This window comes from Athene noctua, chromosome 30 (genome assembly GCF_965140245.1).
Source record: "Athene noctua chromosome 30, bAthNoc1.hap1.1, whole genome shotgun sequence".
NCBI classification, from domain to species: Eukaryota; Metazoa; Chordata; class Aves; order Strigiformes; family Strigidae; genus Athene; species Athene noctua.
The window spans coordinates 475,355-502,016 of record NC_134066.1 but is presented as its reverse complement, the minus strand read 5'-3'; the positions used below and the strand labels follow the sequence as shown (position 1 = coordinate 502,016).

The window sequence follows — 26,662 nt, the reverse complement described above, 5'->3', positions numbered from 1 at the left end:
AATGGGAACCACGCGCAGCCGGGTGACGCGCGCAAGGCACTAGCCAATGGGAAGCTGCGCGCCGGGCTCGCCGCGCGGCGATTGGCCGGTGGGCGGGGCGCGAGCGGCGCGGCGTGAGGCGCTCGGGTCCGTGCGGCGCCTCCCGGAGGGTCGCGGGTTCGCGCCCCGGCCCCGGCCCCGGCTCGGACGTGCGCTGAGTTGCGCCGGTCTCAGCCGGCAGCGGCCCGGGGCGGGGTTTTTCTCCCTCCCGGGGCTGCAGCGGGGACGGGGGGAATGTTGCCGGCCCAGCTCCATCCTCGGAGCCGCTTCTCCGAAACCCCGGGCACTGGTGGTGTGGGGAGCCAGGGCAGCCCCCTCCCTCCACACCCCCCAGGGTTTGGGACCGGGGAGGGTGAGTAGGGCCCCCCCCCCCCCCCCCGCAGAAAAAAAGGGGAAAGGAAAAGAAAAAAGAAAAATACTGTTTATTTCACACCACTACATCAAGTGCATCAGTCTGCCGTGTCCCCAGTGGGGCAACACGGCGTCCCCCCCCCAACCCCCCCCTTCCCCCCCCCCTCCCACCGTCACCTCTTCCCATCGCTCCCCGGGTCACAGGGTGGGGAGCAATGTAGCCCCCCAACCCGCCTGGCCCCCGGGCTCGGCGTGGGGGGAGGCAGGGAGGGGGTGCTGCCTCCGTTATGGGGTTCGTGCCCCCCCAACCCCCTCTCGGGAGAGGTGAACCCCCACCCCACGGCGATAGCCCCACGGTGGGGGGGTTCACATGAGGTGGGGGACTGCCAAAATCAAAGGGGGGGTGAAATTAAATTGGGGCTCACCCCAGTGAGCCGTGATGCTACCTCAGAAACACGGGAAAACGGCCAAAAAATGAAAATCACTCATTTTTTTCGGGGTGCGGGGGGGGGGAGTACGACACCTGGGGGGGCGGGAGAGGCGGTGCGTGCAGGCAGGGGGGGTCCATCACCACGCACGTTACAGGCAGGAGGAGGCAGGTGTGACACCCGGCACGAAGACACTTCGGTCATGTGTGATGGGGAGGGAAGAGCGGGGGGGACAGACACACGGACACACCTACGGGCGCGGTGGGGGGGGGGGGGGAGTGTGGGGTGTGGAGACCCCATCCCCCAACCGCAGGGCTGGGGGACGAAGATGGTGGCAAAAGTGCTGATGGCAGGAGGCCGGGGTGGGGCGGGTGGAGGGCGAGGACGTCCCCGTCCCCCCCCCAGTTTAGGGGATCTGAAAGACGTTGAGTTTACTGGTGTTTTTGAGGGTCTGCCGGCGGTTGCAGAACCAGACGCGGACGACTTCGCGGTCGTAGTTGAGCTCCTTGGCGATCTCGGTGATCTCCTGGCCCGTGGGCAGGGCGTTCTTCTCGAAGTAGGCGTTGAGAGCCTCGATGGCCTGCGGGGTGAAGGACGTTCGGCGCTTCCGTTTTTTAGACGGTTCCCCCCCGACAAATTCCATCAGGTTTTGTTGCCCCTCTTGGTTACGGAGCTCGGCTTCGCTCAACCACTTCTCCAGCACCGGTTTCAGCTTCTGGGCGCTCTTGGGGGTGATGTCCAGCTTCTCGAACCTGCAGCAGGCACCCAGAAACCCTCATGGACACGGCGAGGGCGGGGGGGGACGCGGGGGGGCAACGACACTGGGACAGAGCCGGGGCGCCGCTGCCTTCGGCAGGTGAGACCACGGCAGGGAGGGATGTGGGCAGGGACCCCACCCACCCTCCTTTTCTCCCATTTTCCTCCTTTCCTTCCATTTTTCTCCCTTTCCCTAATTTTCCCCTTCTCCAGTTTTTCTACTTTTCTCCAATTTTCCTCCTTCTCTCCAAATCTCCCTTTCTCCAGTTTTCCTCTTTAATTTTCCTCCATTTTCCTCCTGTTCTCTAGTTCTCCTTTTCTCCTTTTTTTCGCCCATTACCCCTCCTCTCCAATTTTCCTTTTACCCTTTTTTCCCTCCTTTTACCTTTTTTCCTCCTTTTATCCATTTTCTTCCTTTTATCCATTTTTCCTTTTATCTAACTTTCCTCCCTTTCCCTATTTTCCCTCTACTTTTCCATCTTTTCTCCCATTTTCCTCCCTTTCTCCCATTTTCCTTTTGTCTAATTTTCCTCCTTTCCTCCAATTTTCCTCCTTCTCTCCCATTTTGCTTCTTCTCTCTGACTTCCTTTCCTCCAATTTTCCTCCCTTTCTCCAATTCTCCTCCCCTTCTCTATTTTTCCTCCTTTCCCTTAATTTTCCCTCTTTTCTCCAACTTTACTCCCTTTCTCCGATTCTCCCCCCTTCCCCGGTTTGCCCCCGCGGACGCAGCCCTCGGCCCCCCGTACCTGCAAATGGCCGACTGGCTGTAGGCGGGTCCCTCGGTGGCCGTTAGGGCCTGTCCCACCTGCGTCTGGGTCAGCCCGAGGGACAAGCGGCGGATCTTGAAGTTCTTGGCAAATTCCCGGATCTCCTCCAGGTTAATCCCATCCTCCTCCGCGCTGCTGTTGGGGGCCGGGGGCTCTGCCGGTGGAGGGACGTGGGGGCTGCCGTGACGCGGCCTTGGAGCCATCTCCCCCCCCAGTAGCACCCCCTTCGTGAGGCTCCGTAACAAAGTCTGGGGGTGCCAGCAGTCACCCCCAAGGGCCAAGGATGCAATCCTCTCCCCATCCCAGGGGATCTGAGTTCCCAGCAGCTCCCAATCTCCACCCTGGTATCCCGCGCACCCTCTCCCCATCCCATGGGAACCCAGACCCCAGTATCCCTCTTCCCAGGGGATCCCAGTCCCCACTGTCCCCCCAGTATCCCCCACTGTGACTCACTGGAGACCAGCTGGCTGACGGTGGGGGTCTCCGAGCAGGTGATGGGGACGGGGGTGGAGGAAGCCTTCGCTGCCGGCGCCGGGTTTGCCACCACCACGGCCGGCTGGGAGAGAGCTGGGGCCGGCTGGATGGGCTGGACCTGGGGCAGAGGGGAGGGTCAGCACCCCCAGAGCAGGGGGTCCCCCTCTCCCAGCACCAGTGGCCGCGCTGCTCCCTGCCCACCAGCTCCATCCGCGCGGCCGCTGTGTTGCTTTTGCTGACAGTGGAGGGGAGAAGCTGGGACAGAGAGGTGGCACTGGAAACCACCCAGCTCTGTCCTGGGAACGGGGCCAGGACAATTCTGTATTGGGTTTGGGGTGTCCCACCACGTGGGTTTGGGGACAACCAGAACCTCTGCCTATGCCAAGGCTGGTCACGTCCCATCCCAGCTGGGAAATCTGGTGGGCAGAGAGAGTGGGATGCCCCATGGGGCAGGATGGGACCCGTCCTGAAGATGCTCAGGAGGTTCCAAAGCAACGTGGTTGGGTCCCAAATCAATCCAGCTGGGTCCCAAAGATGCTCTCGTGCTTCCAGAGCAACGTGGCCAGGTCCCAAAGCCACACGGCCACATCGCAAAGATGCTCAGGGCTCCCAAAGCAACGTGGCTGGGTCCCGAGGCCACTCATGTGCTCCCAAAGCAACAGTTGGGTCCCAAAACCACGTGCCTGGGTCCCAAAGATGCTCAAGGTTCCCAAAGCACCACGGCTGAGTCCAAGAGCCACGGGTCTGGGTCCCAAAGACGCTCTGGGCTCCCAAAGCACCATCGCCAGGTCCCAAAACCAGGTGTCTGGGTCCCAAGGGTGCTCACACGCTCCCAGAGTAACGTGGCCGGGTCCCGAAGCCACGCAGCCGTGTCCCAGAGATGCCCACGTGCTCCCAGGGCATGCAGCTGGGGACGCTGGTAGCCCTCTGGCCCCATGGCCATCAGACCCGTGGCCGTCGCTCACCTCGTTCTTGGCGGGGGGCTCGGGGGTGCCGGTTTTCTTGATGGTGGCCGCCTGGATGGCGCTGCCGGCCAGCGTGGCGATGACCTGGCCCTGGGCATTGAGCAGCAGCTGCGGCGTCACCGTCTGTACCTGCAGGTTGGGGGCCGGCAGAGCGGCCGGGGCGGGGCTGGCTGCCGCCATCCCGGGGGGGTTCACCACCCACGGCAGCGTCCCGATCACCTGGGCGAAGGGAGCAGAGCCGGGGCTGGGGGGGTCGCACCCTGCAAATGCCCTTCCCCGGGGCGCGGGGGACACGCTGGCTGTTTGTCCCATCCGTCCCCAGGAGAAACAGCCCCGGGGCGGGCGGGCGGTGGGGGTGTGTGGGGGGCAGGGCCCTCCCCAGCGGTACCTGGCCCTGGGCGTTGGTCAGGATCTGGCCCGTGATGCCCTGCACGCTGGAGATGGTGTTTGCGATCACGGGGGCGGCTGCCAAGGAGCCCAGGAGCTGGGTTTGGCCCCCGAGAGACGCCGCGCTGATCTGCGGAGAACCGAGAGCCGGGGGTCAGACACGTGGGGGGCACCCCGGGCCGCCACGTCCCCCCGCACGCGGCCGGCCGCCCCCTTCCCCGTGGCAGCGCGAGTCCTGCCTCGCCGCCGTGACGGGCTGCAGTTCCTTGACGTCCTTAAATCCATCCTTAGGTCTGGCCTAAAGCAGAGCCGCCCTCTCTGCCTCTCGTCGATCCCCGGGGACGGGGAAACCGAGGCTGGATCCCGCAGGATCCCCTGGGAGGCGATGGCTGAACCGCAGCGTGTTGTCCCCGGGGAGACACAAACTCTCGCGGCTCCACGTGGCCCCGGAAGGCACCAGGTAAAGGGCAGCGGGTGCCAAACTCGCCCCGGCTCCACGCTGCGGGCTGCCAGGCTCCTTACTATGCCAGGGTTAAAGGCAAATCCGGCGGGCTGGATGGTGATCTGAGTCTGCGTCTCTAAGGGCTTGGCCACGGGCGGCGTGGGCGCTGCGGCGGGCTGTGGCAGGATGGGGGGCTGGCCGGGCGCGGCGGGGAACACGCCGGGGGGCTGGAGGGGGGGCCGGGGCTGGACCGCAGCCGGCAGGGGCTGGGCAGGCTGCACCGGCGCTTGGATGGTGGTTGTGTTCAGCACGGCGGCAGCTGCGAAGCAAAGAGAAAGAGTGTGAGGCGAGGGGGAGCCAGGGCCGCCGGGGAGATGCTGAGCTCGGTGTCCCCCCCACTGCTCGCTGTCCCCTCCCAAAGGGAACCCAGTCACCCCGTGATTCATCCCCACACGCTCGATTTATGGCAGCGAAAGGTGCCCCCAGCTCCTGTGTAATGGGCAGGGCCGAGCCCCCCCTGCTACAGCAGGACTCATCCTGCCCGGCTGGGTGCGGGGTCTGACCCCCAGCGGGTGCTGTGCCGGTGTGGAGGGTGAGGGGCACCTCCGGGTCCCCCCATCTCCCCCGTCTGTGACTCGGGACAGGCCCCTTCCCCTGCGGGAGCTGATTCCCTCTTACTGGGGGGGCACAAGCCCTGCCCCGGGCATGGCCAGAGGGGCACGGATCCCCCCCGCCCTGCTCTCCCGCCCACAGGCAGAACCAAACCCACAGCAACGGGGTGCTGCACCTCGAGCCCCAAATCTAACCTGGACTCACAACCTCCCCTGCCTTCCTCCCCGTCACCATCCTCATCCTCCCCTGCCTTCCTCCCCGTCACCATCCTCATCCTGCCTTGCCTTCCTCCCCGTCACCATCCTCATCCTCCCCTGCCTTCCTCCCCTGCCTTCCTCCCCATCACCATCCTCATCCTGTCCTGCCTTCCTCCCCGTCACCATCCTCATCCTCCCCTGCCTTCCTCTCCATCACCATCCTCATCCTGTCCTGCCTTCCTCCCTGTCACCATCCTCATCCTCCCCTGCCTTCCTCCCTGTCACCATCCTCATCCTCCCCTGCCTTCCTCCCCGTCACCATCCTCATCCTCCCCTGCCTTCCTCCCCTGCCTTCCTCTCCATCACCATCCTCATCCTGTCCTGCCTTCCTCCCTGTCACCATCCTCATCCTCCCCTGCCTTCCTCTCCATCACCATCCTCATCCTGTCCTGCCTTCCTCCCTGTCACCATCCTCATCCTCCCCTGCCTTCCTCCCTGTCACCATCCTCATCCTGCCTTGCCTTCCTCCCCGTCACCATCCTCATCCTCCCCTGCCTTCCTCCCCGTCACCATCCTCATCCTCCCCTGCCTTCCTCTCCATCACCATCCTCATCCTCCCCTGCCTTCCTCCCTGTCACCATCCTCATCCTGCCTTGCCTTCCTCCCCGTCACCATCCTCATCCTCCCCTGCCTTCCTCTCCATCACCATCCTCATCCTGTCCTGCCTTCCTCCCTGTCACCATCCTCATCCTCCCCTGCCTTCCTCTCCATCACCATCCTCATCCTGTCCTGCCTTCCTCCCTGTCACCATCCTCATCCTCCCCTGCCTTCCTCCCTGTCACCATCCTCATCCTCCCCTGCCTTCCTCCCCGTCACCATCCTCATCCTCCCCTGCCTTCCTCCCCGTCACCATCCTCATCCTCCCCTGCCTTCCTCCCATGCTCCTGGCACCTTTTGTACGCGGGGAGCCACAAACTTAAAACCTCGTTTCAGATCCCTCCTGGAGAGGACGGTCTGGGTTCGGCACAAGCTGGGGGAGGATGAATTAAGGAGGCTACAAAGCAGCAGAGCACGGGTTACCTTGCAGATTGGCTATAGGTGGTTTGAAAATTCCCCCTGTAGGAGAAGCAGCCGTCAGTCCGGGAAGGGCAGCGACCGTTGCTGTAGGAAATGTCCACACAGCCAGCCCCTGCTGACCTGCCACTTGACCTGCAATACTGATGGGGATAAGAAGAGGTTGAGTAACTGTCCCTGCTGGAACCATTACTCCTGTCACAACTGTTGCTAAGTTTTCCTGAGTCAAGACCTGCAAAAGTAAACAAGATTTAAAAAAGAACAAAAATCAACGCCACTGCAGACAGCATCAGCGGAGCATAAGTCTTTGTAAAGGGCGCCCAGACCCGGCGGGCGGGCGGCCCGGGGTCCCTCCCCTCTCAGCAGCTGGGTTCCCAGCTCCGCGGAGCCCCCTCTCCGTGGGGAGACGGGGATCCCCCCCCCTCCGCAAACCGCCGCGACGCGTCTCTGGCAGCACCTCGGCAGCGCAAGGCCCCGGGCGAGGGTGCCAAGCAGAGGGCGACCGCCTTGGTTCGGGGCGTAGGTCCTACACCCCGCGCCACCAGCCGCCGCCTCCGCCCTCGGGGTTCGCCCACAGCAAGCGGACGCCTCCCCGGGGGTCCCCACCTTGTCCCCCCCCTTCCCGACGCCGCCCCGGCCCTCTCCCGCCCCGCTCCGCGCCTGCGGGGTAGTTACCTGCGGGGTGGCCTGCAGGGCCAGCGGGGCCAACATCTGCGGCTGCTGGCTCGTGGCGTGGCTGAAGGTGCCGACGGAGGGAACGGTGCCGGGGGACGCTCCGGCCGCTGCTTTGGCTTTGCCTGGAGAAGGGCAAGAGGAGACGGGTTGGAAAGATGCTGCTGGTTGAGCGATAGCAGCGCGTCTGCGCAAAGGATGGGGGTGAGGGCGGGGGGCACCCAAATTGTGCACACCCGGGGAATGAACATCCCCCCACGGGTGTCCCGGGGCAGCTGCAGCCCCACGGAGCCGGTGTGGAACCCAGCGTGGGGCATCCTCTGGAGCAGGCGGGTCCCCCCGGGTGGGCTCACTGCCCAGCTTACGGGGTGCCGAGGAAGAGCATTTGGGGCTTCTCACGGGACGTTTTGGCGAGGAGGCGGAGGAGGGAGAAGGGAGAAGTTTGGGCGATTTGGGGAGGAATAAGTGTGCGAAATAGGGGGGTTAAGGGGATAAAAGGGCGCGGCCGTGTGGAAGTGGTTTGCGGGGCTTTGTGTGCCTCTCTCGGGCTGTCAGATCTAGCAGGAGATATTTTCCTCCACCAGCTGCCGGCTCCAAAATTAGCAGCAATTAAAGTGGTGTCAGCCCCTGAACCGTTCACCCGGGAAGGAGGAGCTGGAAAGGGAAGGGACCAAGATCGCCCGGCCAGCGCCCAGCAGAGGGGCTGTCCCCCTCTTTCAAACCTCCGCCCAAATTCACCCAAAATATTCATATTTCTTAGTTATCACGAACATCCGAGCAAGAGGAAACCTTGCTCCTAATCCATATTTATTACTTGCAAAAGACCTACTTGTTTTTTGAGCAACATCTTGTATTTATTCTGCTCAACTTCTAATAATGGCAACTCTTGTGTATAAAATCCACTTAATCCTCTTCTATTTTTGTAAAAAGAAAAACACCCTTTTCCTGCCTTTTCCTTTGGCAGAAAAAAAAAAAAAGTTTTACCAAATAAATACTTTTCTCAGCTGAGAGCCAGGCATTTCTTGGGTTTGGTTCCTTGCCCAGAAATAACTACAGGTCTGCAAGATTTAAAAAAGACTTTTTAAAAAAAAATTTCCTACCAAACCCAAGTGTCACGTCCCGCTCAGAAGAGGGAGAACAGTGACTTAGACTCCCCAGCGGAGTGGACAACGGTGAGGTAAGTCTCAAAGTCCTTACATGAACATTTATTAATTTCCCACGGTGTGTTAACTGGATACACGATAATTGACTAAGCATATAACAAATTATGCCTTGTGTGACCTAATGATAACACGGAAAGGGGGGAAAAGAGAAGAAGAGAGAGAGAGATGGGAATATTGATCGAGATCACCGCTCCGGGTTCCCGCGTTGGTCCCCGCCAACGAGGGTTCAAGGATGCATCCGCCTTCTGCCTGCTGTTATCCTCCCCCTCCTCCATTTATATTTATACCCCTTCCTTGGGTCCCTCCCCCGGGGCAACCCCCATCCCTACGTATCCCATGGACGGGGAGGAGTAAAGGCGCTTCACGGGATGTTGCAACTAGCAGGATCTTGTTAATCTTCATTAGCATATGCAGGGGCGTCAGCTTTAATATGCATTTGGTGGATAATGAGGCGAAGGTCGTTCACCGGACAGATGGCCCTGGAACTTCACAAGATGCACCGGAGCAGAACCGTCCTGTCTCCACAGGGCTCCCTCCAGGCAGGACTGGCCTCCCACACGGCTCACACCAGAGATAAGCCAGCGCCAGCTCCAGCAGCTCATCGAGCACAAAGCCTGCCTTATCCTGACCCCACGTTATCCACCCCGTGACTGCAGTCTCATTTTAGGGTCCTTGCGAGTGTTTGAGACATTCCTCAGCAAGGCTGGGAGGGCCTCCGCCCCCCCCCCCCATCCCTTATCTTTCTCTCAGTTTTTGTTTTGGGGAGTTACAAGTCTCCTATCCCGAGCACAGATAATGCCCAGCACTTCCCAGATTTCAAACACGGTGCTACGGGGCAGCGAGGTTGTGCCTCTCCTCCCCCCTGTAATAGGTGGTAAACCGTCTGTTCATTAAATTCAGCGAACTGTAATACGAACTATTGCACATTGTGTAATACTAACAGCAAATGCTTAATTGAACTAACATGATAGTGTAAAAAAAAAAAAAAGTGACAGGAAGCAGGGGGGAACAAGAGAGGAAGCATCTGTACCTCAGAAGATGTGGAGAGTTGCAGGCACATAATTGAATAAAACAGGAGGATGTTCACGACCATGAATCTCATTATGCAAAGAGATTACTGGGCCTAGACTGATAAGAACTCTGCAAACTCAGAGGACCATCACGTTCCAAGCCAAAGGTGAAACGTACACCGTGAGGAGGACCTACGGCCTTCCTCCCAGAAGACCACCCCCCACGATTTGAAGACCCCTGACCGTAGTTTTAACAACTTCTGCCCAAGCGTAAGGGACTGATAAGCTAATTACCATACGAAGCGGGAGTAGGCGGGTTCAAGTAATGAATATGTATAGGTGTATAATGACTATGTAATACTTTGTAGTATAAGATTGAAACAGAGTGCCCTGGAGGGCGCGGGCTGTTGTTGGGGTACGAGACTCCGCGGCCGCCCAGCGCTGTTTTGCTTGTTGCCGCTTGCTAAATAAAGAAATTGGAAACTCTGACTCAGCCAAATTTAAGAAGTCAGTTTATAACACCCCCCAGCCTGCAGGGCCAGAGCATCCCCCAGCACGCAGAGACACTCGCCTCCTCCTCTTATCACAGAGTCACAGAATCACTTGGGTTGGAAAAGCCCCTCGGGATCATCGAGTCCAACCCTCAGCCCGACTCTACAAAGTTCTTCCCTACCCCACATCCCCTCACAGCTGATCAACCGGGCTCAAACCCGCTACAATCCTGCCTGCTTTTTTTTTGGCAAAAACATGGAGATCTGGCCGTGCTCTGAATACGGCACAGAGGTGACAACCAGAGAAAAATCTGATTTTGTTTACAAGAGGGGCAGGAGAGGGGATGGGACAGGGGCGCTTGCAGGCGGATCCGGAATGGACCTGGGGGAGGAGCGCTGGCCAAAGAGCAGGAAGGAATAAAGTGGGATCTCTCTCCCCGAGGGCTTATCTCCAGAGCTGCATTCCTGTGCCAGAAGGGATGCACCCGCAGCCAGCTTGGGGCGAGGGGGAGAGGAAACCCAAGGCTGGCTGCGGGAAAACTGAGCTCCCCAGCAAAACACCTCACGGACAAATGTCCTCCCTGCTTTAAGCACGTGTTCAAGCGCCATCCTCCATGCAGGAAACTTTTCCCCACCAGCTCCTGGAGGAGGAATCATTTTGCTGACTCCTAACCCAGCTGGGCACGGGGATGCTCCAGAGCAGGGCCCCGACCCAGCGGGTCCTGAGCCCAACTGCGCTCGCAGGGACGGAGGGACCTGGGCAGCCCTGGAACGAGCCCTGGGGCAGGAGGTGACTTACCGGCCGCCTCCCCGCTGCAGGAGCTCTGGGTGCTGGGGGGGTTGTTGTCCTCTCTGCCTGGGTGGCCGGTCTCTCTCGGGGAGCCCCGTGCTACCTCCCCTGGGGGTATCTCCAAAACTTTCCGGTCCTCCTCGGCCGGGAGCGGGGTGTCCACGCCGACCTCCAGCACTCGGATGGTTTCGTGGCTGGACATGACAATAACCTGCAAATGTGCCCCAAAATGTCCTTCATCACCCATCTCTGGGTGCCCAACCCCACAGCGCTGTCCCCCAGGACATGCTGGGAGTGAAGCGGCTCCCCCCCCCTCCGCAGGACATGTTTTAGGGTGACCCTTAAAACAAACCAAGATGAGCCCATCCCATCCCCTTGAGGAGGGATCGCAGCTCCCCCAGCACCTCGCTGCTTTCGTTAACCAGCAGCTTCTGGGCTCTGGTGGCCCCACAGCACGTGGCAGGTAAAACACGGCTGCTGGTGGCCGCAGCCCCCCGGCAGAGCTGGCCCCAGCGCAGAGCGAGCGCAGATCTACAGCCCCGTGGCTCTGACTCGGGGTCGGGTGAACCCTCCGAACCACAATCTGATTTCTTCCATGTCAGGGAGACACAGAGTGTGAGGAGCAGAGACACCTGCTCCTCCTCCAGCTCTCCTGTGGCTGCAGACACGAAACCCAGGAGCAAAGATCTCTTGGGAACAGTGAGTCTGTGGGACGAGGACCTCACACCTCTTTGTTGGTAAAAAACCCCAAGATGAGGCAGCCAAGCTCCAGCAGATGGGGCTGAACATCTGTGTGCCCAAGCGTGGGGGCAAATGGGGTGAGCACAGGGCAGGAGGGAGAAGGTTTCCCAACCCATGTCGGGGCACACAGTGGGGCTCCAAGCCCCAACTCCCCACCCCGGGGCGAAGGGGATGGAGCTGGGATGCCCGTACCTGCTCGTTGACCGTCAGCGAGGCCTCCTGGGGCTGCACGGCTTCGGTGTCCATGGTGTCCCGGCGAAGTGGGAGAGGGCTCAGACCTTCCACATGCTGCAAGGACAGGACACGGGAGGGTCTGTCACCAACCCAGACAGTGCCTCGGGGCTCACACACTGCCTTGAGCCGGGGCACGGAGCAAACCTGGGCTCTCCCACCACCCCTCCTGCTCCGTGCTGGCCCTGGCTGCGATCTGGAGCAGCACAGAGCTTGTTAACGTCCTGCTGCCCTGTGCTGTGGGGACACACGCTCCTCCCCAGGGTGGGCTTTGGGGTCTCAGGTACCTCCCACCACCTCCAGGCCTCTTGGTAAAGAGGTCCCAGCCATGGGGTAGTGTCATTTACTGCACGAGCATCAAAGATGGGAGCAGCAGAGCAAGGGAAGGTTATTCCAAGGGCCAAGCCGTTCCCCCTCTTCTCTTCCTTTTGGAAATGAGGATGCAATCCCTACAGCCTCCTTGGAAAACCCCAAAAAACAGGCATGGATCATGTGAAGACACCTGTGCCTCCTATTTGAAGCCCAGAGCAGGTCTCCAGAGTCTTTGCATGACACCGCAGCTCTCCCAGGGCCCTGATGATTGCTACCAGGAGTAGGAGAGACCATTTGCTCTTTCCTGAGGGGACCTAAATTGATGGGGATACTTCATTAAACTGGTGATGGAGGGAAGGGGCTCAGCACACCTGTTGGAAGGCAACTCTTCCTCTTCCAATGCCCTTCATTAACTCATTTGATCACGTATTGTCCCCTCACTGCCTTGCAGAAGCATAATTGCCTTTATAAGAGGCTTATGAATTTTTTATTAGGAACGTCTCAGGGATGCATTTAACCAGCCAGCCTGGATGACATTCAAAATTACTCGATGCACGTGCAAAGGTGTCCTTGTTTGTGTAAGTGCTGGGGAGCCTGGGGGCATGTTGGTGTTGGGGGGGTGCAGCCAGTGCCCAGCTCCCCCTGCTCGAGCTGTCCCAGACCGCTGGGCCGTGTCTGTCGTCCCCCCCCCCCCCCGGCCTCTGCGCGGGGCCCGATCCTGTCCCTGCCCCTCCAGGGACTCTGCCACTGCACGGACCAGCCTGCTCAGCCCTCAGCAGTCTCTGCAAAGCTTGGAGGAGGCAGAGCTCGGGCAGAGCATCCCCAGGGCTCACAACTCATCCAAAAGGGAATTTCAGCCCCAAACTAGAATCAGTGCACTTCATCCATTGGTTTTTACTTCTGCCAGGGAAACCAGTGTGGTGCGGGCATCCCCTGCTGCTCTGCGCGCTGTGATACATCGGCCTGTCACGTCAGCCCAGGAGGCACTTCCAGGATCCGGGAAACATCTCCCGGCACCGTTTTACAAGCCCTTTATCGTTTCTCTGCATCTCAGAAGCCACCAGGCTCCTGCTGAGGCCACTGAGCGTATCCCGAGACGGAGCCAGCATTTGTATGCAATTAGTAAACATAGTTATTCAGATCCTGTTGATCCAAAGGGGCCTAAATTGAATTAAGAGTCAAATTCTCATTTGATACTCAACAGGGGCCACACATCTAATTCCCTTAGGCTGGCATTTGTACACACGGCTTGTTATTTATTATCCGCAGTGAAGCGACACTCGGGGTCCGAGCAGACGGGGCTATTTCCTTCATCAGCCGCTCGTCCCAGCTCTCCCCTTTCCTCGGCCCTGCCAGGCTCAACCCAAAAATTCCTGCAGGACCCAAAACCAGCCCCGCTGTCAGACTCACTGGGGACTTTTAGAGCAGCCGGTGACTGATCTCCAGTCGCTGCTGTGAATTTTTAAACCTGGCCTTAGCTTTAGAGCAGACAAACACCTTGGGATGCCGGTGCACAGTTTAATTAACAATTTATTCTAGTGCAACAGAGAACAGAGCAAGGGATGAGCGAGTGGCTTATGCAGGCAGCTGGCATTATTAAAAGTTAATGAGCTCTCCAACAGCCACAGCCCGGCGACCGGCGAGGAAGCCCGAGCAAGGGCTCTCTGTGCTGGCTGCAAGGGGCAGGCAGCGCGGGCAGAGCAGCAGGACAGAGGTGCAAAGCGTCCTGCTGCAAGAAGAGCCAGCGAGGGCAGGAAAACGCTCCAGAGGAGCTTTCTGAACCTCTCTAGAGAGCGGCTGGCAATGGGGAGAGCTGCTGGGGGTACAGGGGGGGCTCTGGCCCTGTGTCCTAATGAATTCACCCCCCCGGGCTGTGACCCACTTGCTCCAGGTAGCTGCTATACATCACTTCACCTTCTCTCTGCACCACCAGACCACGCTGGCCCGGATGGAGCCTGGCACAAGCAGAGCAGCCCTCGGGGGGTCTGCTAACAAGGAACAACCCCCCAGCATGTTGTGGCAGCTTTTTCCTACACCTGAGCCTAGGAGAGGTGGGAAAGGTTCCTGGTGTCGCCCCATCACCTCCCTGGCACTGTGGCTGCCCCCAGGGATCCCTCCCCAGCTCCCCGCTACGCCTGGCACACAGGAGTCCTCACTAGAGCGGGTGGTTGAGTCCAAACTGGGATCCCAAACAGGTGGGTGGGGGCACAGTGACGGCAGCTGGAAGGGAAGGGGTGGCCGGGGGGGTGTGCGGTCTGTGGGGAGCCCCCTCCTGCACAACCGGGGCACGTCCAAAACCCAAAACCACTTGTGGAGCCACCATAGAGCAGGGCCCGGAGTGGATGGGGAGCACCGGGCTGCTGTGCGGGGACTACGGAGCCAAAAGCCCGTGGGGCGGCTGCAGCGATCTCCAGGGCAGCGCGGGGAGAGGCGGCAGCCCCGGGTACTCACTGTTTGCTCTGGGGTGAACGGACACTCCTGGCAGGAGATGGAGCTGGCTGCTGTGTCCTGCTCCTCGGGGCAGGCCGCTGGGCTGCGGTGCTCCGGGTTTAGGCTGTGGGGAAAGGAAAACCAGAGCTGTCTCTGTGCCGAGCTCTGCCTGCTCCTGCGCTCCCCGAAAGCGATGAGGAGCAGCAGGATCCCGTGCGCCAGCTCTTGGCGAGGGGGGACGACTCAAAAGCACCCCCATCCTCGCAACTTAATTCTGCTTTATTGCTCCTCACCGAGGAGCTTTGGGAACTCGAGCTGAAGCAGCAAGCTGCCCCTAAAGCTTGTGGCACCCAAAACTTAACGCACGTGTTGGCTTTTCTCAGAGCCTTGGGGTTTGCCGACATAAGGAGCAGCGAAGGCTGCTGCCCCTGCCAGACGTCACTGTTATCCACCCCCACCCATCCCAGCCCAAGTCAAAAAGCCTCTCACAGAACCACAGATTTATTCTGGCACAACTGGAGTGGCAAAAGGCTGCAGAAGGTACAACAGCCCTGCTCCGACCACTGTATTTATCTCCGTGCGAGGCGTCGATCTGTTCAGGCCTGCCCCGTGGGGGACGACTCAAATAACGTGGAGAGAAGAGGAGAGATTTTTTTTTTTTTTTTCTCGGTGCCGTGCAAAGAGACCAATTAGTGCGCTAGACGATTAAACAGACATTTCATAATGTCAGGCTCAATGCAGTTTGGCGGCGTGCTTCAGCTTTCGGAGTGGGCTGCTTCTCCTGTGGCAGACGTTCGGCAGGTCGGCAGTACCATTTCATTTGGTTTCTTCACACTTTTTTTTTTTTTTTTTTGCAATTAATGGGACAAATAATTTGTCCAGATGGTGGTGTTAAGTGCACGCAGCAAGAAGACAGCCATTTCGCAACAGATGGCGGCAAGGAAATGAAATGCACAAAATAATAATAATAATAATATTTAAAAAAAAAGAAAAAAAAGAAGGGGGATTGGGGAAAAGGGAAGGATAATTTAAGATGCTCCGAGTCTCACTGTGAATATAATTGCCGTGTTAATTACAAGCGCTGATGAGTCAGAGATGTAGCCACTTGGATCCCAAGTGGGTGGAAATCCAAGTTTGAACAAACTTGCCACAGGTGAGAAACCCTACGAGGTTAATTAAGCCTGCTCCACGCAGAAGACATTTTGGACATGGCTACAGCTCGCTAATTACTCGCTGTCATTATCCTGGATTAATTCCTTCGGATGGACACTCTGGTCCCAGGCTGAGGAGTCTGAATGCGCCACAAGCAGACACCAGCTTCAGGCCAAGCCCGAGAAGCCGGCGCTGCCCCCGGGTCCTGCCCCGAGGTGGGTCTGTGGACTCGCACCCAGCGGGGCAGAGGCACACAGAGCCCCCGACACCCTGACACCTCCCGGCACCGGTGCGGAGCGGGACAGGGCCGGGTCCTGCTCCCGCTCCCTGGAAATGAAGCGTTAGGGCAAAGCGCAGCCCCAGTGTCCCTCGTCACCGTCTCACCAGCCTCCGTGATTTTCTTCATCACGTTTGGAGTGGGAAGATCCAGGCTGATGCCATCAGCGGAAATTATTTTTCAAAGCATATTTGCAGGTGGAGAGCTGGACCCAAGCACACCCAAGCAGTTTGCAAGGGTTTTTTTTTTCCCTCTTCACCAATCAGCTTCCCTCTCAAAATGCCTTTTTACCCTTCTAAACTTTACTGCTTTGAAGACTTTACTGCGTTTATTGATGGGGAAACTGAGGCAGGGGACGAGAGGCGACACGTTGCTGCCGGCAGAGCTCAGACCCACCCATCTCCAGCAAAGTCACGCGTCCTGGTGAGCATCCCTGCACCGGAGCAAACCCTCCACGGGCCCAGAGGAAAAAGAAAACCTGGTGTTTTCTTCTGGTGGACCAGGAGCCGAACCAGCCAGCCCCAACCTCCGAATCAAACCCATTCTGCCAAGCAGCAAAACGATGTAAATCTAATTTTTACCGCTTTTTCTCCCTCTTCTTTGGACCCTTCACCAACCCCTCCCGGCGTGGTACCACGGTGGGGCTTTGGGTCCCGGCACAGGACTGCAGGCAGCGATGTGGAGCCTCACTGAGCAGTTTTACAGTAGCTGTGAAATTCCTCAACATCGGGGCTGTAAGGAAAAGCTGGTGGTGAACTTTTAGGACAGAGGTTTGGTTTTTTTTTTCCGCTGGGAGGCTTTTGGAGGAGACATGGCAGCTCCCCACCGTTCCTCATCCACAGTGTTGAGTCAACTTCATGCCTGGAAAACCCCATGCCAGGGCTGGGGCTGCCGAATCCCAAAGGAGAATCACGGAAAAATCATCTACCGGCCCAACTCATCTTCCAAGCCCAGCAAGAAGGTGCAGTGGAGGTACCCGGGGGGGATCAGAAAGTTTATGAAGCAGCCGAGGGGTGATGCTGTGCCCGGACGCGCGGCCACGGGGAGCCCGTCGGGGCAGGAGCCCGCTCGGGAGTTTGTATCAGTGGAGAAAATGTCGCTGCCAAGGCGCAGCGGGTGCTTCCCAGCCTGGGTTATCCGGCTGCAGAGGGACAAGCAGCACAGGAGCCGGGGGGGGAGAGGCTGGTTGGCAGCGATTTGGCCCCAACCTGCATAAAGCTGCTGGGGATGAGCCCCGGTGCAAGCGCCGCTCACTCCAGCCCCCTGATCCCAAATCCAGGTGATGCTTTAAATCACTTCATCTGAGCGTCTGCCTCCCGGCCGGGGGGGAAGGAAATACCCGGCGGAGGGTCACAAAACCTGCTTCAAAAAAAGGGGAAAACCCAAACCCAGCTGACCAGGCTTTCCTAGCAGTTTGGTGGTTTAATTCTGTTATTTGCAAAACCCTCTTCACACCGTTCAAGGGGAACATTTTTCTCCCGGCCGCGGGGCGGTTTCTCACAAACAGGAGAGTGGTGGGTTGCATCCCGCTCTGCCACTGCTGGGCTGCGTGGCCTCGGTTGAATCTCTTCATCTTTTGCTTTGCTTCCCACCTCTACGGGGTTTTGGGGGGCAAAAGCCTGAGCCTGAATAAACCCCCCTGCCTGCACAGCCGTGCCGAGGGCGGCGGCGGCCCCCTCTCCGCAGCACAAACCCCGCCTGGCTCGTCCCACCAGCTGCCCTGGGCTGCCCGATCAGCTTACGGTGACTTCCCAGGAATCTGCTCCTTTCTCCAGAGAGACAGGGAAGTATTTTTATTCCCGCTACACACAGACAAGAGGAGATGACGGGGATTAAGTTCACCTCCCAAGGTCAGGCCAGAGGAACGTGGCAAAACCAGGAGCAGATTTTGGACGTCCCAAGCTGGCGCACTCAGAGCTCCCATCTGTCCCCCCAAAACAGCGCCCGGAGCGTCAATCACTCTCTGTCCTGCCAGCACCCCGGGACTGGAAGCTACTTCGGGGGTCCAGGACATCTCAGAGGGACAAGAGGGCTGGTTCGGGGGGCACAGGAGCCCCCACCCCCCGAGCCTACAGTCCCATGAAATGCAATGTGGGGGGCAGCGCTCTGACCCTCATCGCCCCTTCAGGGCGGGGTTGATCGGCTGAAGAGCAAGCCTGACCCCGAGACGGCCATGGCTGCAGGTGCTGGGCATGGGTTTAAGTGGGGGGGGCAGACCCTCTCCCCCCCCCAGCAAAGAGGCAAACGCAGCCCCCTCATCGCATTTCTCATCCCCCCAGATGATCAGGATCCACTGTACCCCGTACAGGCCCCCCCACTCCTCTGCCATCAGGGCTCTGCAGCACCCAGGGAAGGTGTGTCGTGTCGTCCCAACCGCCCCCCCCCCCCCCCCAAACGCAAACCAAGGGGCTCACGGTGGCCGTGGGAGCTGCCCCCGGGACAGCGACCCCCCTGCAGGGGTGCACAGCCCCCCTAAACCTCGCAGCACCCCATGCCCTGCCCCACACTGTGCCAGAGCACCCCAAAATGACCTTATACCCCCCCAGCCCTACTCTCCATTCACCCCCTCCAGCTGCAGCAGCTCCCCCCCCCCCCCCCCCGGGGCTCTGCTCCCCCCCTGCAGCTCCTGGGCACCCAAATCCCTGCCTGGCACCCGCACCCCCCCGGCACCGCACCCCAAGGGCAGGGCCACTCCCTCGTCTCCCACCCCGGGGGTGCCTCTGCCCTCCCCCGGCAGGACCCCAACACTCTCCTCCCGTTCTAACCCCCCCCAGCCCCGTTTCTCCTCTCCTGCACCCCAAAACCCGTCTCCTACAGCCCCCAATTTCTCCCACTCCCCCCCCCGGCCCCCGAGCCCTCCCCAGGGCAGTCACCCCCTTTCCCTGCCCCGGGGCTCACCAGCCCCCTCTTTCCCCCTTTCCTGGACACCCCCAGCTCCGGGGTCCCCCCAGGGGACCCCCACCTCGCCGTGTTCTCCCCTAGAATCCTTTAATCCAGCCCCCCCACTCTTAGCGTATGCGTGTCCCCACTTCTCCCCAATTTACCACCCCCCCAAACCCACCTGACCCCTCTCCAATCCTCACTGCCCCCCCATCCCGATGCCCCCCCCCAATCCTCACCGACTTGTCTCCCCCCCCCCCCCCAAAACCCACGCATCCCCCCTCCCCAAATCCCGGTGCCCCCCCCTTTCCCAAAGCGCTGCACCCCGCTCTCCGCCGTTTTCCCCTCCGCGCCGGTTTCCCCCCCCATCACTCTTTATCATAAATATATAAATTATGCTAATTACGGCATTGCATATTCACCGCGGCGGGGCCCGCCGCCCCCCGCCCGGCCCCGGCCCCGCTCCGGCCCCGCACTCACCGCGCTGGGCGCTCGCCGGGGGGGTGCGGGGGGGGGGGTGCCGGGGAAGGGGGGGTAGGGGGGGGGATCCGCGCCGCTCCGCACCGCTCCGCGCTGCTCCGCGCCTTCCCCTCTGCCGGGGAATAATTAAAAATTCATCTCACAGCGGCGGCGGCGGCGGCACAAAGGGGAGGGAGGCAGCGAGGGGGGCGGCGGGAGGCGGGGAGCGGCCCCGGGACCCCCGGCCTGGGGGGGGCTCCTGGGGGGGGAGAGGTTTTGGGGGGTGGCGGAGGGGGAGGATGGGTTGCGAGGTGTTGTTTTTTTTTTTTTTCTGTGGGGTTGAGTGGGTTGTTGGTTTTGGTTTTTTTTTTTTTTTTTTGGACTCCTCCGGGGGGATTTTTTAGCTGCTGCGTCATGAACATAATTTATGCGCAGGCCTTTGCCGCATCCGCGGGGCTGCCGCGCTGCCCGCCGCCGCCGGGGGCGCACGGGGCCCCCCACCCCCGGACCAGAGACCCCCCCAGACCCCAGAGGCTGAGCCCCCAGACCCCTGAACCAGACACCCCCACAAACCCCAAAGTCTGAGCCCCGAGACCGCCGGATCACATCCACCCCAGACCCCAAATACAGAGCCCCCCCAATCCAGAGACACGCCCCCAGCCCCCCAAACCAGAGCCCCCTCTAGCCCCCTGACATCTGAACCAAAGTCCCCCAAACCAGAGCCCCCTCCAGCCCCGAGACCCCCGGACCAGAGCTCCCCAGCCCCGAGATCCCCAAACTAAACCTCTCTCCAGCCCCCAGCCCTGAGACCCCCAAACCAGAGCCCCCCCAGACCTCAAAGTCACAGCTCCCAGACCCTGAAATCAGAGCCCCCCCGAAAACCTCAAAGCCAGAGCCCCCTCCACCTCCAAGATCCCCTCTCCAGCCCCCAGCCCCCAAAATAAAGTCCCCTCTAGCCCTGAGAGCCCCAAAGTCAGAGGTCTGCAGCCCGAGACTCCCCAAAAACAAAGCCCAGCCCCGCCACCCCCCAGCTCAGAGTCTCTCAAATCCAAAGTTCCCAAACCTGGAGCCCCCCCAGCTCAGAGCCCCCCAAAGCAAGAGCATGCCAAGCCTGGAGATCCTCCACAGTCACTTCAGCCCAGAGCCCCCCACACTGGAGGCACTGCCAGCTTGGAGCCCCATAACAGGAGCACCCCCCAGCCTGGAGAACCCCCAACCCAAAGCATCTCCAATCCAGAGCACTCCCAAACCCAGAGCCCCCCAAAACTGGGAGCCCCCTTCCCAAACCTAGAACATCCCCAAGCTCAGAGCCAAAACCCCAGACACCCTCAATCCCATCTGGAACACCCAGAAACTCCCAGAAGTCAAACACTGGAGCCCAAATCAGTGTCCCCCTCCAAAACCCAGAGCCCCCAAATCCCAGACGCCCACAAGACTCAGATCCCCCAAATCCCCAACGTGCCCAATCCCAGACCCACCCCCCCGACCCCGAAGTGCCAGGACGCCCCCAAACCCCCAGCCTCCCACTCCCAACCCCAAACCCCAGCCCGTTTAACCCCCTGACTCTCCCAAAACCTAACCCCCCCGCCTCCAACTTTGGGGTGACCCTTTGCAAACCCCAAGCAGCTGTCTCCCCAGTTTGCCAGGATGCGTGCTGGGGAGAGCCCCCGGCTCTGCACCACCCCCCCAGGATCATGCCCGGAGCAGCCCTCCTGACCCCAGCTCCGAGCCGGCCCATCAAAACCCTCATACAGCATTTCATCATCATAAATTAATACATTAATCATCACATTAACGTGAACCACCCCGGGGCAGCACAAAGGATTCAATTTGTTGCCCTTCAACCCCCCCGTTATCCACATTCCTGCGGGGCGGCGGCTTGGGACAGAGCCCCGGAGCGAAGCCACTGCCTGGCAGCGCTCGGGGCTTTACTTGGAGTAATCAAACCACCCTCGAAACCTTCCTGAGGGTTTTAGAGCGGGAGCTGGAGGCAGGGGCCTGGGCGGGAACAGCGCCTGCCTTCGCCCGGGGAAGCCACAGTAATAATTCAAGACGCTCCATCTTCCCGGCATAGCATTAGCTGCAGATCCAGCCTCCCGGCATAATGTGCAGGAGGCTGAGCTGAGCTCTGCGCCGGCTCCGGCTACAGCGCGGGGCCTCCGACCCTCTGCGGCCGCTCGGCCACGGGGGCCAGCGTGGCCACGGGCTCCTGCCCTCCTTGGGGCTCCAAAAAGTCCGGGAAGCTTCGGACTCCCCGCTCAGAGCCGCTCTGAAAAGGAGGTTTTTTAAAAAAGAGGAGCTGACAGCTCCCTCACCGACACGTACGGGAGCCCGGGGCGCCTGCGGAGTCCCACGAGGGTGCACGTAGCTGCTGGCACCCACCTTGTCCGCAGCGGGGACCCGGGGGATGCGGGGACCCGGGGGACGCCGCAGGGTGACGGGGACGGTGCCGGCTGCCCCCGCTCGTGGCTGCCCTCAACTCGCGCTCGCTCCCCGCCGATGCCGTTTGAACGTCAAGCTGGGAGGCTGCAGGGCTGCTCTGGGGGTGAAGCAATAAACAGACAATAATAGTTCACAAGACGAGGACGTGATTTGCTTCTGGGTGTCTCCGAGAGGGAATATGCTGCCGAGGCTCTCCGAGTCCTACTGGTAATTTTAATTTCCAGGCGTGATCACACAGGCTTGTGCGAGGCACGTTAGTCCTGGTCCCCGCGACTCGTCTGCCAGCTCGGAGGGGCTTTTTTTGGGTGGATTGGATGAAGGAGTGAGGAAATAAGCGCCATAAAGGGAACTCAGGTGCAACTTTAACCTTGTCACTATGTAATTAAAAGAAGGAAGAAAACTATTTCTGTAATTGCAAAGCTCATTAGAAGTGCAGGTGCAATTCTGCGGCTTTTCAAGCCAACTTATGGACCAATTATAGCTTGTTTGGCATCATTAAAAAGAAAGGAACCAGAGTATATTACTATCTGCCATTCTGTTTCTTTTACCATTTTAAAATTGTAACTTCCTTCTTATCTCCTGGCAGGAAAAAAGGAGAAAAAAGGACAAAACCTCCAACATAACATCTATGTTACTGACAGCTCTTAAAAACAAGCACGGCTTGATAAAGCCAAATTATTTTTCCTGCTTTCCCATCCCTATCAGCTGGAAAAATCTGCACCATCCGTGTCTCTCTCTGCAGAAAAAGCTAAAAGGACTAATTTAAATCCTTGCCTCATAACACACCTTTTTTTGGAGTTCATCATCAGATATTCACAACCCGCTCCCACAGCGCTCTTCCGCGAGTGAACGTAACATTAGCACGGACAGAATGGGCATCCCTGTTAAAAAAGTGCAAATACCACGTGTGGTTCCTTCCGAGGCTAAATCCATCCCACGTCCTCTCCTGCGCACACAGAAAGGTTTCTGGAATTAACGTCACTTAGACTAGCCTAGCCTCTTAGTACCAACTTAATATGATAATATTTAGTTCCGATTAGCACCTACCGCTGCAGCCTACGCTCAGATTCAACAGGAATTAAGCGAGTGCTTAATGTCTGGCAGAGGCTAACGCCGAGGCACGAATATTAACGAATAGGCAGCCAGTGCTGACCACATTTTCATTAATAATCGAATTAGATATGTTAAAGCATCTTTGCCCGAGTACAGCTGTTATTTGAGACTGCGGCGCAATTCTGCTGAGAGCCTGGTTTGCATATGCTGTACTGTGATTATGAATATTTAAATACTTCCATCTAGTTGAATTTCAGACTCATTTACATACATTGGCATATTGGTTAATATAATGCATATGGGGAAAAGGGTGCGCAGTGCATTTTTAATTTTTCTTGAAGAGGAATTGATTTTATGAGTGCTGAAAAGCTTTTTTTTTTCTTCGGGAAAATAGCTTGTTTGGAGGGGGGGGATTTTTAATTAATTAACTGTTTGACAGGAATTGCTGGCAAAACCAAAACGCTGACTGCAAGAATGTGTCCTTTGTTGCAGAGCTCGCTCTGTCGGCGAGAACTCTTGGTAGGTGACCAAATTAATATTGCAGCTTCTTGTCGGCGCTTCTTTCGCTGACTCGGCTGCTCTCATCACCGGCAGCAGCGGGTCAGAGGAGGGTTTGCACCTGACCCTGAGGTTTCTGGCACATCTGATTCGCCCTGCAAGGAACATATATGCCACAAACCAGCTTATTCCAGCTGTTCCAAGAATTTAAATGGCTGAAAGTGCAGGGAAAATTGAGCCAGGACTTTATTTTGTCTCCCATGCTGCAAAGCAACTCTGGTTGCTCGCAAACTTCCCTGAACCCGAGCTCAAGCACGTGATTTTATAAAGCCTGCTGGGGGGTTTAATGCAGGTTTTGTTGGTGCTAGGATAGATCCGGCCTTTGCATTGCTTTTCCCCTTAAGGCTGGAAACAGGCTCTAAAATTTCCATGGGATTTTTCAGGCCACTTTGTGGCATTGGGTGAAATTTGTCCTGGCAAAGCCAAGGACAGAACCTCCTCGATTTCAGCGGTGGGAGAAGGGAGGAGAGCGTTTTCCCTAGGTGGAAGATATCATCGAGTAATTAACAACTGCTTATAATTATTTTTATGTAATTGATTATAGCGTTACACCCATAGGGTGCTCTCTGCCTCAAAGTACCTCTTGATTCTCATTACTTCCACAAGTAAAGTTTCACAAACATGTATCTGCTCTTAAGGTCACTGGACCAGATGAATTTTTACTACTCCTTTATTTTTGCTACTGCTTATTTTTGCCACTTCAAATAGCAAACAAGGGGTATTATCCCAGCCAGCTCTGCTTCTGATCAGGGTTCAACAAGCCTGTGTTGTGTAAATAAGGACTTTCAGCGTGGGCCCTTCGCTCACCCGAAAACGCAGACTCGGCCATTTACACTTTTATCTGGTTTGTGCGTTATCGCCGCGCCAGGCTCTTTGCAGACCGACCCCCCTTTGCCTTTCAGAAGCGTCCAGCGTGGGAAGCAAAGTCCACTGGCACACAGCCAGGCATCCAGAAACTGCCACGACTCTCCCAGGTTTCCATTTCAGGGCCGCACGGCGCAAGACAACTCATGAGCTGATTTTTCAGAGGGTTTGACATTTACTGGAATTTTTTTTTTCCTCTTGGGAGTCCCAAGAGGCCCTTAAAGGAGGTAATCAGTGATAAAAACACAAATAAAACCAGTGCCAAGGGATTTGAAGGCAGGTGCCTTCTGAAGAGCCTGGCTCCACCAGATGGAAACGCTTTCTCCTTGCCCTTCCTACCTCACACTGCGTTTCCACTCTTACTTTGCAAAGAAGTCTTAGGTGTAATGGTAACAGGAGAGTGGAAAAAGGCACAAATTAGGGTCTGAAGCCAGGAACTGCTGAACAGGCTTAAGCCTGAGCAGTTCCAGCAAGCTCTGGGGCTTCAGGAGGTTGGGTTTGTGAAGACATCTGGGCTCAGGCGCTCAGAAATCACCTTCCCCTTCCTGGAGCTGCTCTTCCCTTTGCTTACTTTCACCACACTTAATTACAATCCACCTCACTCCATGTTTCCGGGGGCAGATTTCAAGCCATCTTCTGTCCCACTTTAAAGGGTAAATATTTTTTTTACAGTTCCTGTACAGTTGCAAGGTGAAGAACATTTTCTAGGCATGAATTATTGATGAAGCCCTCCCAGGCACACCAGCCAACGTGCATATTCATCAGGCAGCCGGTACATTATTCATGAGAAGTTCACTTAAATAGGGAAGAGAACAATGATATTGTTGATTGAGATGCCTGAAAACGAGCTTGAAAGAGAGTTGTGCCCTCAAGCTCTGGCCAAAACACCTGAAAGTTTATCTAAATCACAAAAAAAAAAAAAAAAGGGGGAATTTCACACTTTAAGGGGGTATCTTTATTGTGGTCCTTTCATTGCCATCCATATACATTATCTTTTTAAACAAGACTTTACACACAGAACTACTAGATTTTATCGTACCTTCTCTGTGCACAGCTCCAGACCTGGGTCTGCACGTTCTGCTGGAGCATTGATCTTTGGCAGGTGACACCTGCAACAGATTTTTATAACAGCATTTAGGCGCCGTAACTCATCTGAAATTCATTAAAGATTATCATGAAAAACCTCACTCCCTCCCTTTAACCCCACAATGTTTTTAAGCTGAGGTACCTGCCAGAGCTTTGTGGAACAGGACTGGTATTTGGAGTGCGGACTGCCTGCTCTTGCAGATACAATTTAAATACAAGGCAAAAAAGTGCTTGAATCAAAGAGGTGTTTTATTTTCATAAATCTACTGAGGTCTCTCCTGCGCTGTTGCTGGATGAAGGGGAAAAGGAGGGCAAAATAAGCACATACCTAACTGCATCTTCAGGTTTTTTGGCAGTGTTTTGGCTACACTTATGGCAAGAAGGGGAGATCACAGTCACTTCAGAGAGGAACCAGTTCTTTATGTGCCCCATTTGTGTTGGGGGAGACCACACTAAAGCCAGTGGGTCCTGTGGCAGGATGCTGCCCCCCAAAAGGAGGGTCTCTGGGGGCTCCCTGCTTCAGGAAGACAGAAAATGGGGTCCTATGGAGGGCCCCAGGAAGGACTCAAGGCTTGTAACAACAACCACAAGGACTCGGTTTAGAAGAACCAACATAACCCGGAGCTCGGGCTGCAGTCACCCACTGTCAGCACAGTCACCGTGCTAACGAGCAGCTCTGCCTGCTGAAGCTTCACACAGTCCTTAAGGCTTAATTAAGCTTAACAACATTTTGAGGTTACCAACCATTTCCATTGATCTTTTATGCATGAACTCAGAGGCAGCTTCTTCAGCTGGGTGCAGTTCAGGAGGAAGCAGGGAGAGAGCTGGGGGCTCCCTCACCCACCAGTTTCCCCAGTGCTGTCCCAGGCCCCGGGAAGGCTCTTGCCTGACAGAACAGGCAGCTGGGCTGGGTCCTGCTGGGGGCTGGTGCATTCTACACTGCCCCTGGGCCATGCTGGGAGACCCCCACCTCACCTACGGGCCTGGAAGGGCAACCCCCTTCCCCTGGTCCCTGCTTATGGTCCCTCCTCAATGCTGGGGCCTGCATGGGGCCACCCACACCCCCCCAGGCCCTGTCCAGGGACACCTCCCTCCTCTTACACCCTGCACAGGGCCCCCTCTCAGCTCTACCCACTGCAGACCCTCATCATTCCCCTCCCCAGCCCTACTTAGAGCCCCCTCACCCCTGGGGACCCCACCACTACACTAGGCCCTACCTGGTGACACCCCCCCCCCCGGCGCTGCTTAAGGTCCCCCTCACCCCTCGGGCCTACCTGGGGCTCCCACTACTCCAGGCCCTGTCTAGGCCCCCCCTAGTCCCTGCTGAGGGTCCCCCCTTCACCCCTGGGGCCGACCGACAGGCCCCGCCCAGGCCTCACCTAAGGCCCCCCCCCAGCTCAGCCCTGGGCCCCACTCGCCCCTCACCCTGCCGCGGGCCCTGGAGACCCGCCCGTCCCCACGAGCCCCAGCCCCGCGCCCTCGGGCTCTACCTGGGGCTCCCTCCCAGGACAACCACAACCCCCCCGGCCCGGCCCGGCTCGGCGTCACCCCCAGCCTCC

At 58.0% G+C, this 26,662-nt stretch overlaps 1 protein-coding gene across 7 annotated transcripts; it reads right to left on the bottom strand.

Annotated features, from left to right (window-relative positions):
- Positions 1-542: 542 nt before the first annotated feature.
- Positions 543-26,615, bottom strand: POU6F1 (POU class 6 homeobox 1). Of its 7 annotated transcripts, none has more exons than XM_074929660.1 (14): positions 26,594-26,615; positions 25,848-25,989; positions 25,057-25,126; positions 14,354-14,456; positions 11,552-11,647; positions 10,628-10,829; positions 7,168-7,289; positions 6,499-6,724; positions 4,690-4,928; positions 4,169-4,297; positions 3,781-3,999; positions 2,795-2,933; positions 2,321-2,495; positions 544-1,570 (listed from the first exon to the last, which is right to left on the bottom strand). In XM_074929660.1, the coding sequence occupies exons 3-14, from the start codon at positions 25,104-25,106 to the stop codon at positions 1,225-1,227; spliced, it is 2,046 nt and encodes a 681-aa protein (XP_074785761.1). In that variant the 5' UTR covers positions 25,107-25,126; positions 25,848-25,989; positions 26,594-26,615; the 3' UTR covers positions 544-1,224. The 7 variants fall into 7 exon arrangements, with proteins under 7 accessions (XP_074785759.1, XP_074785761.1, XP_074785763.1 ...); XM_074929662.1 differs by lacking the exon at positions 26,594-26,615 and adding an exon at positions 21,483-21,639 and having other exon boundaries at positions 25,848-26,242; XM_074929658.1 differs by lacking the exons at positions 25,057-25,126; positions 25,848-25,989; positions 26,594-26,615 and adding an exon at positions 16,343-18,022 and having other exon boundaries at positions 543-1,570; positions 6,499-6,534; positions 6,616-6,724.
- Positions 26,616-26,662: the final 47 nt, after the last annotated feature.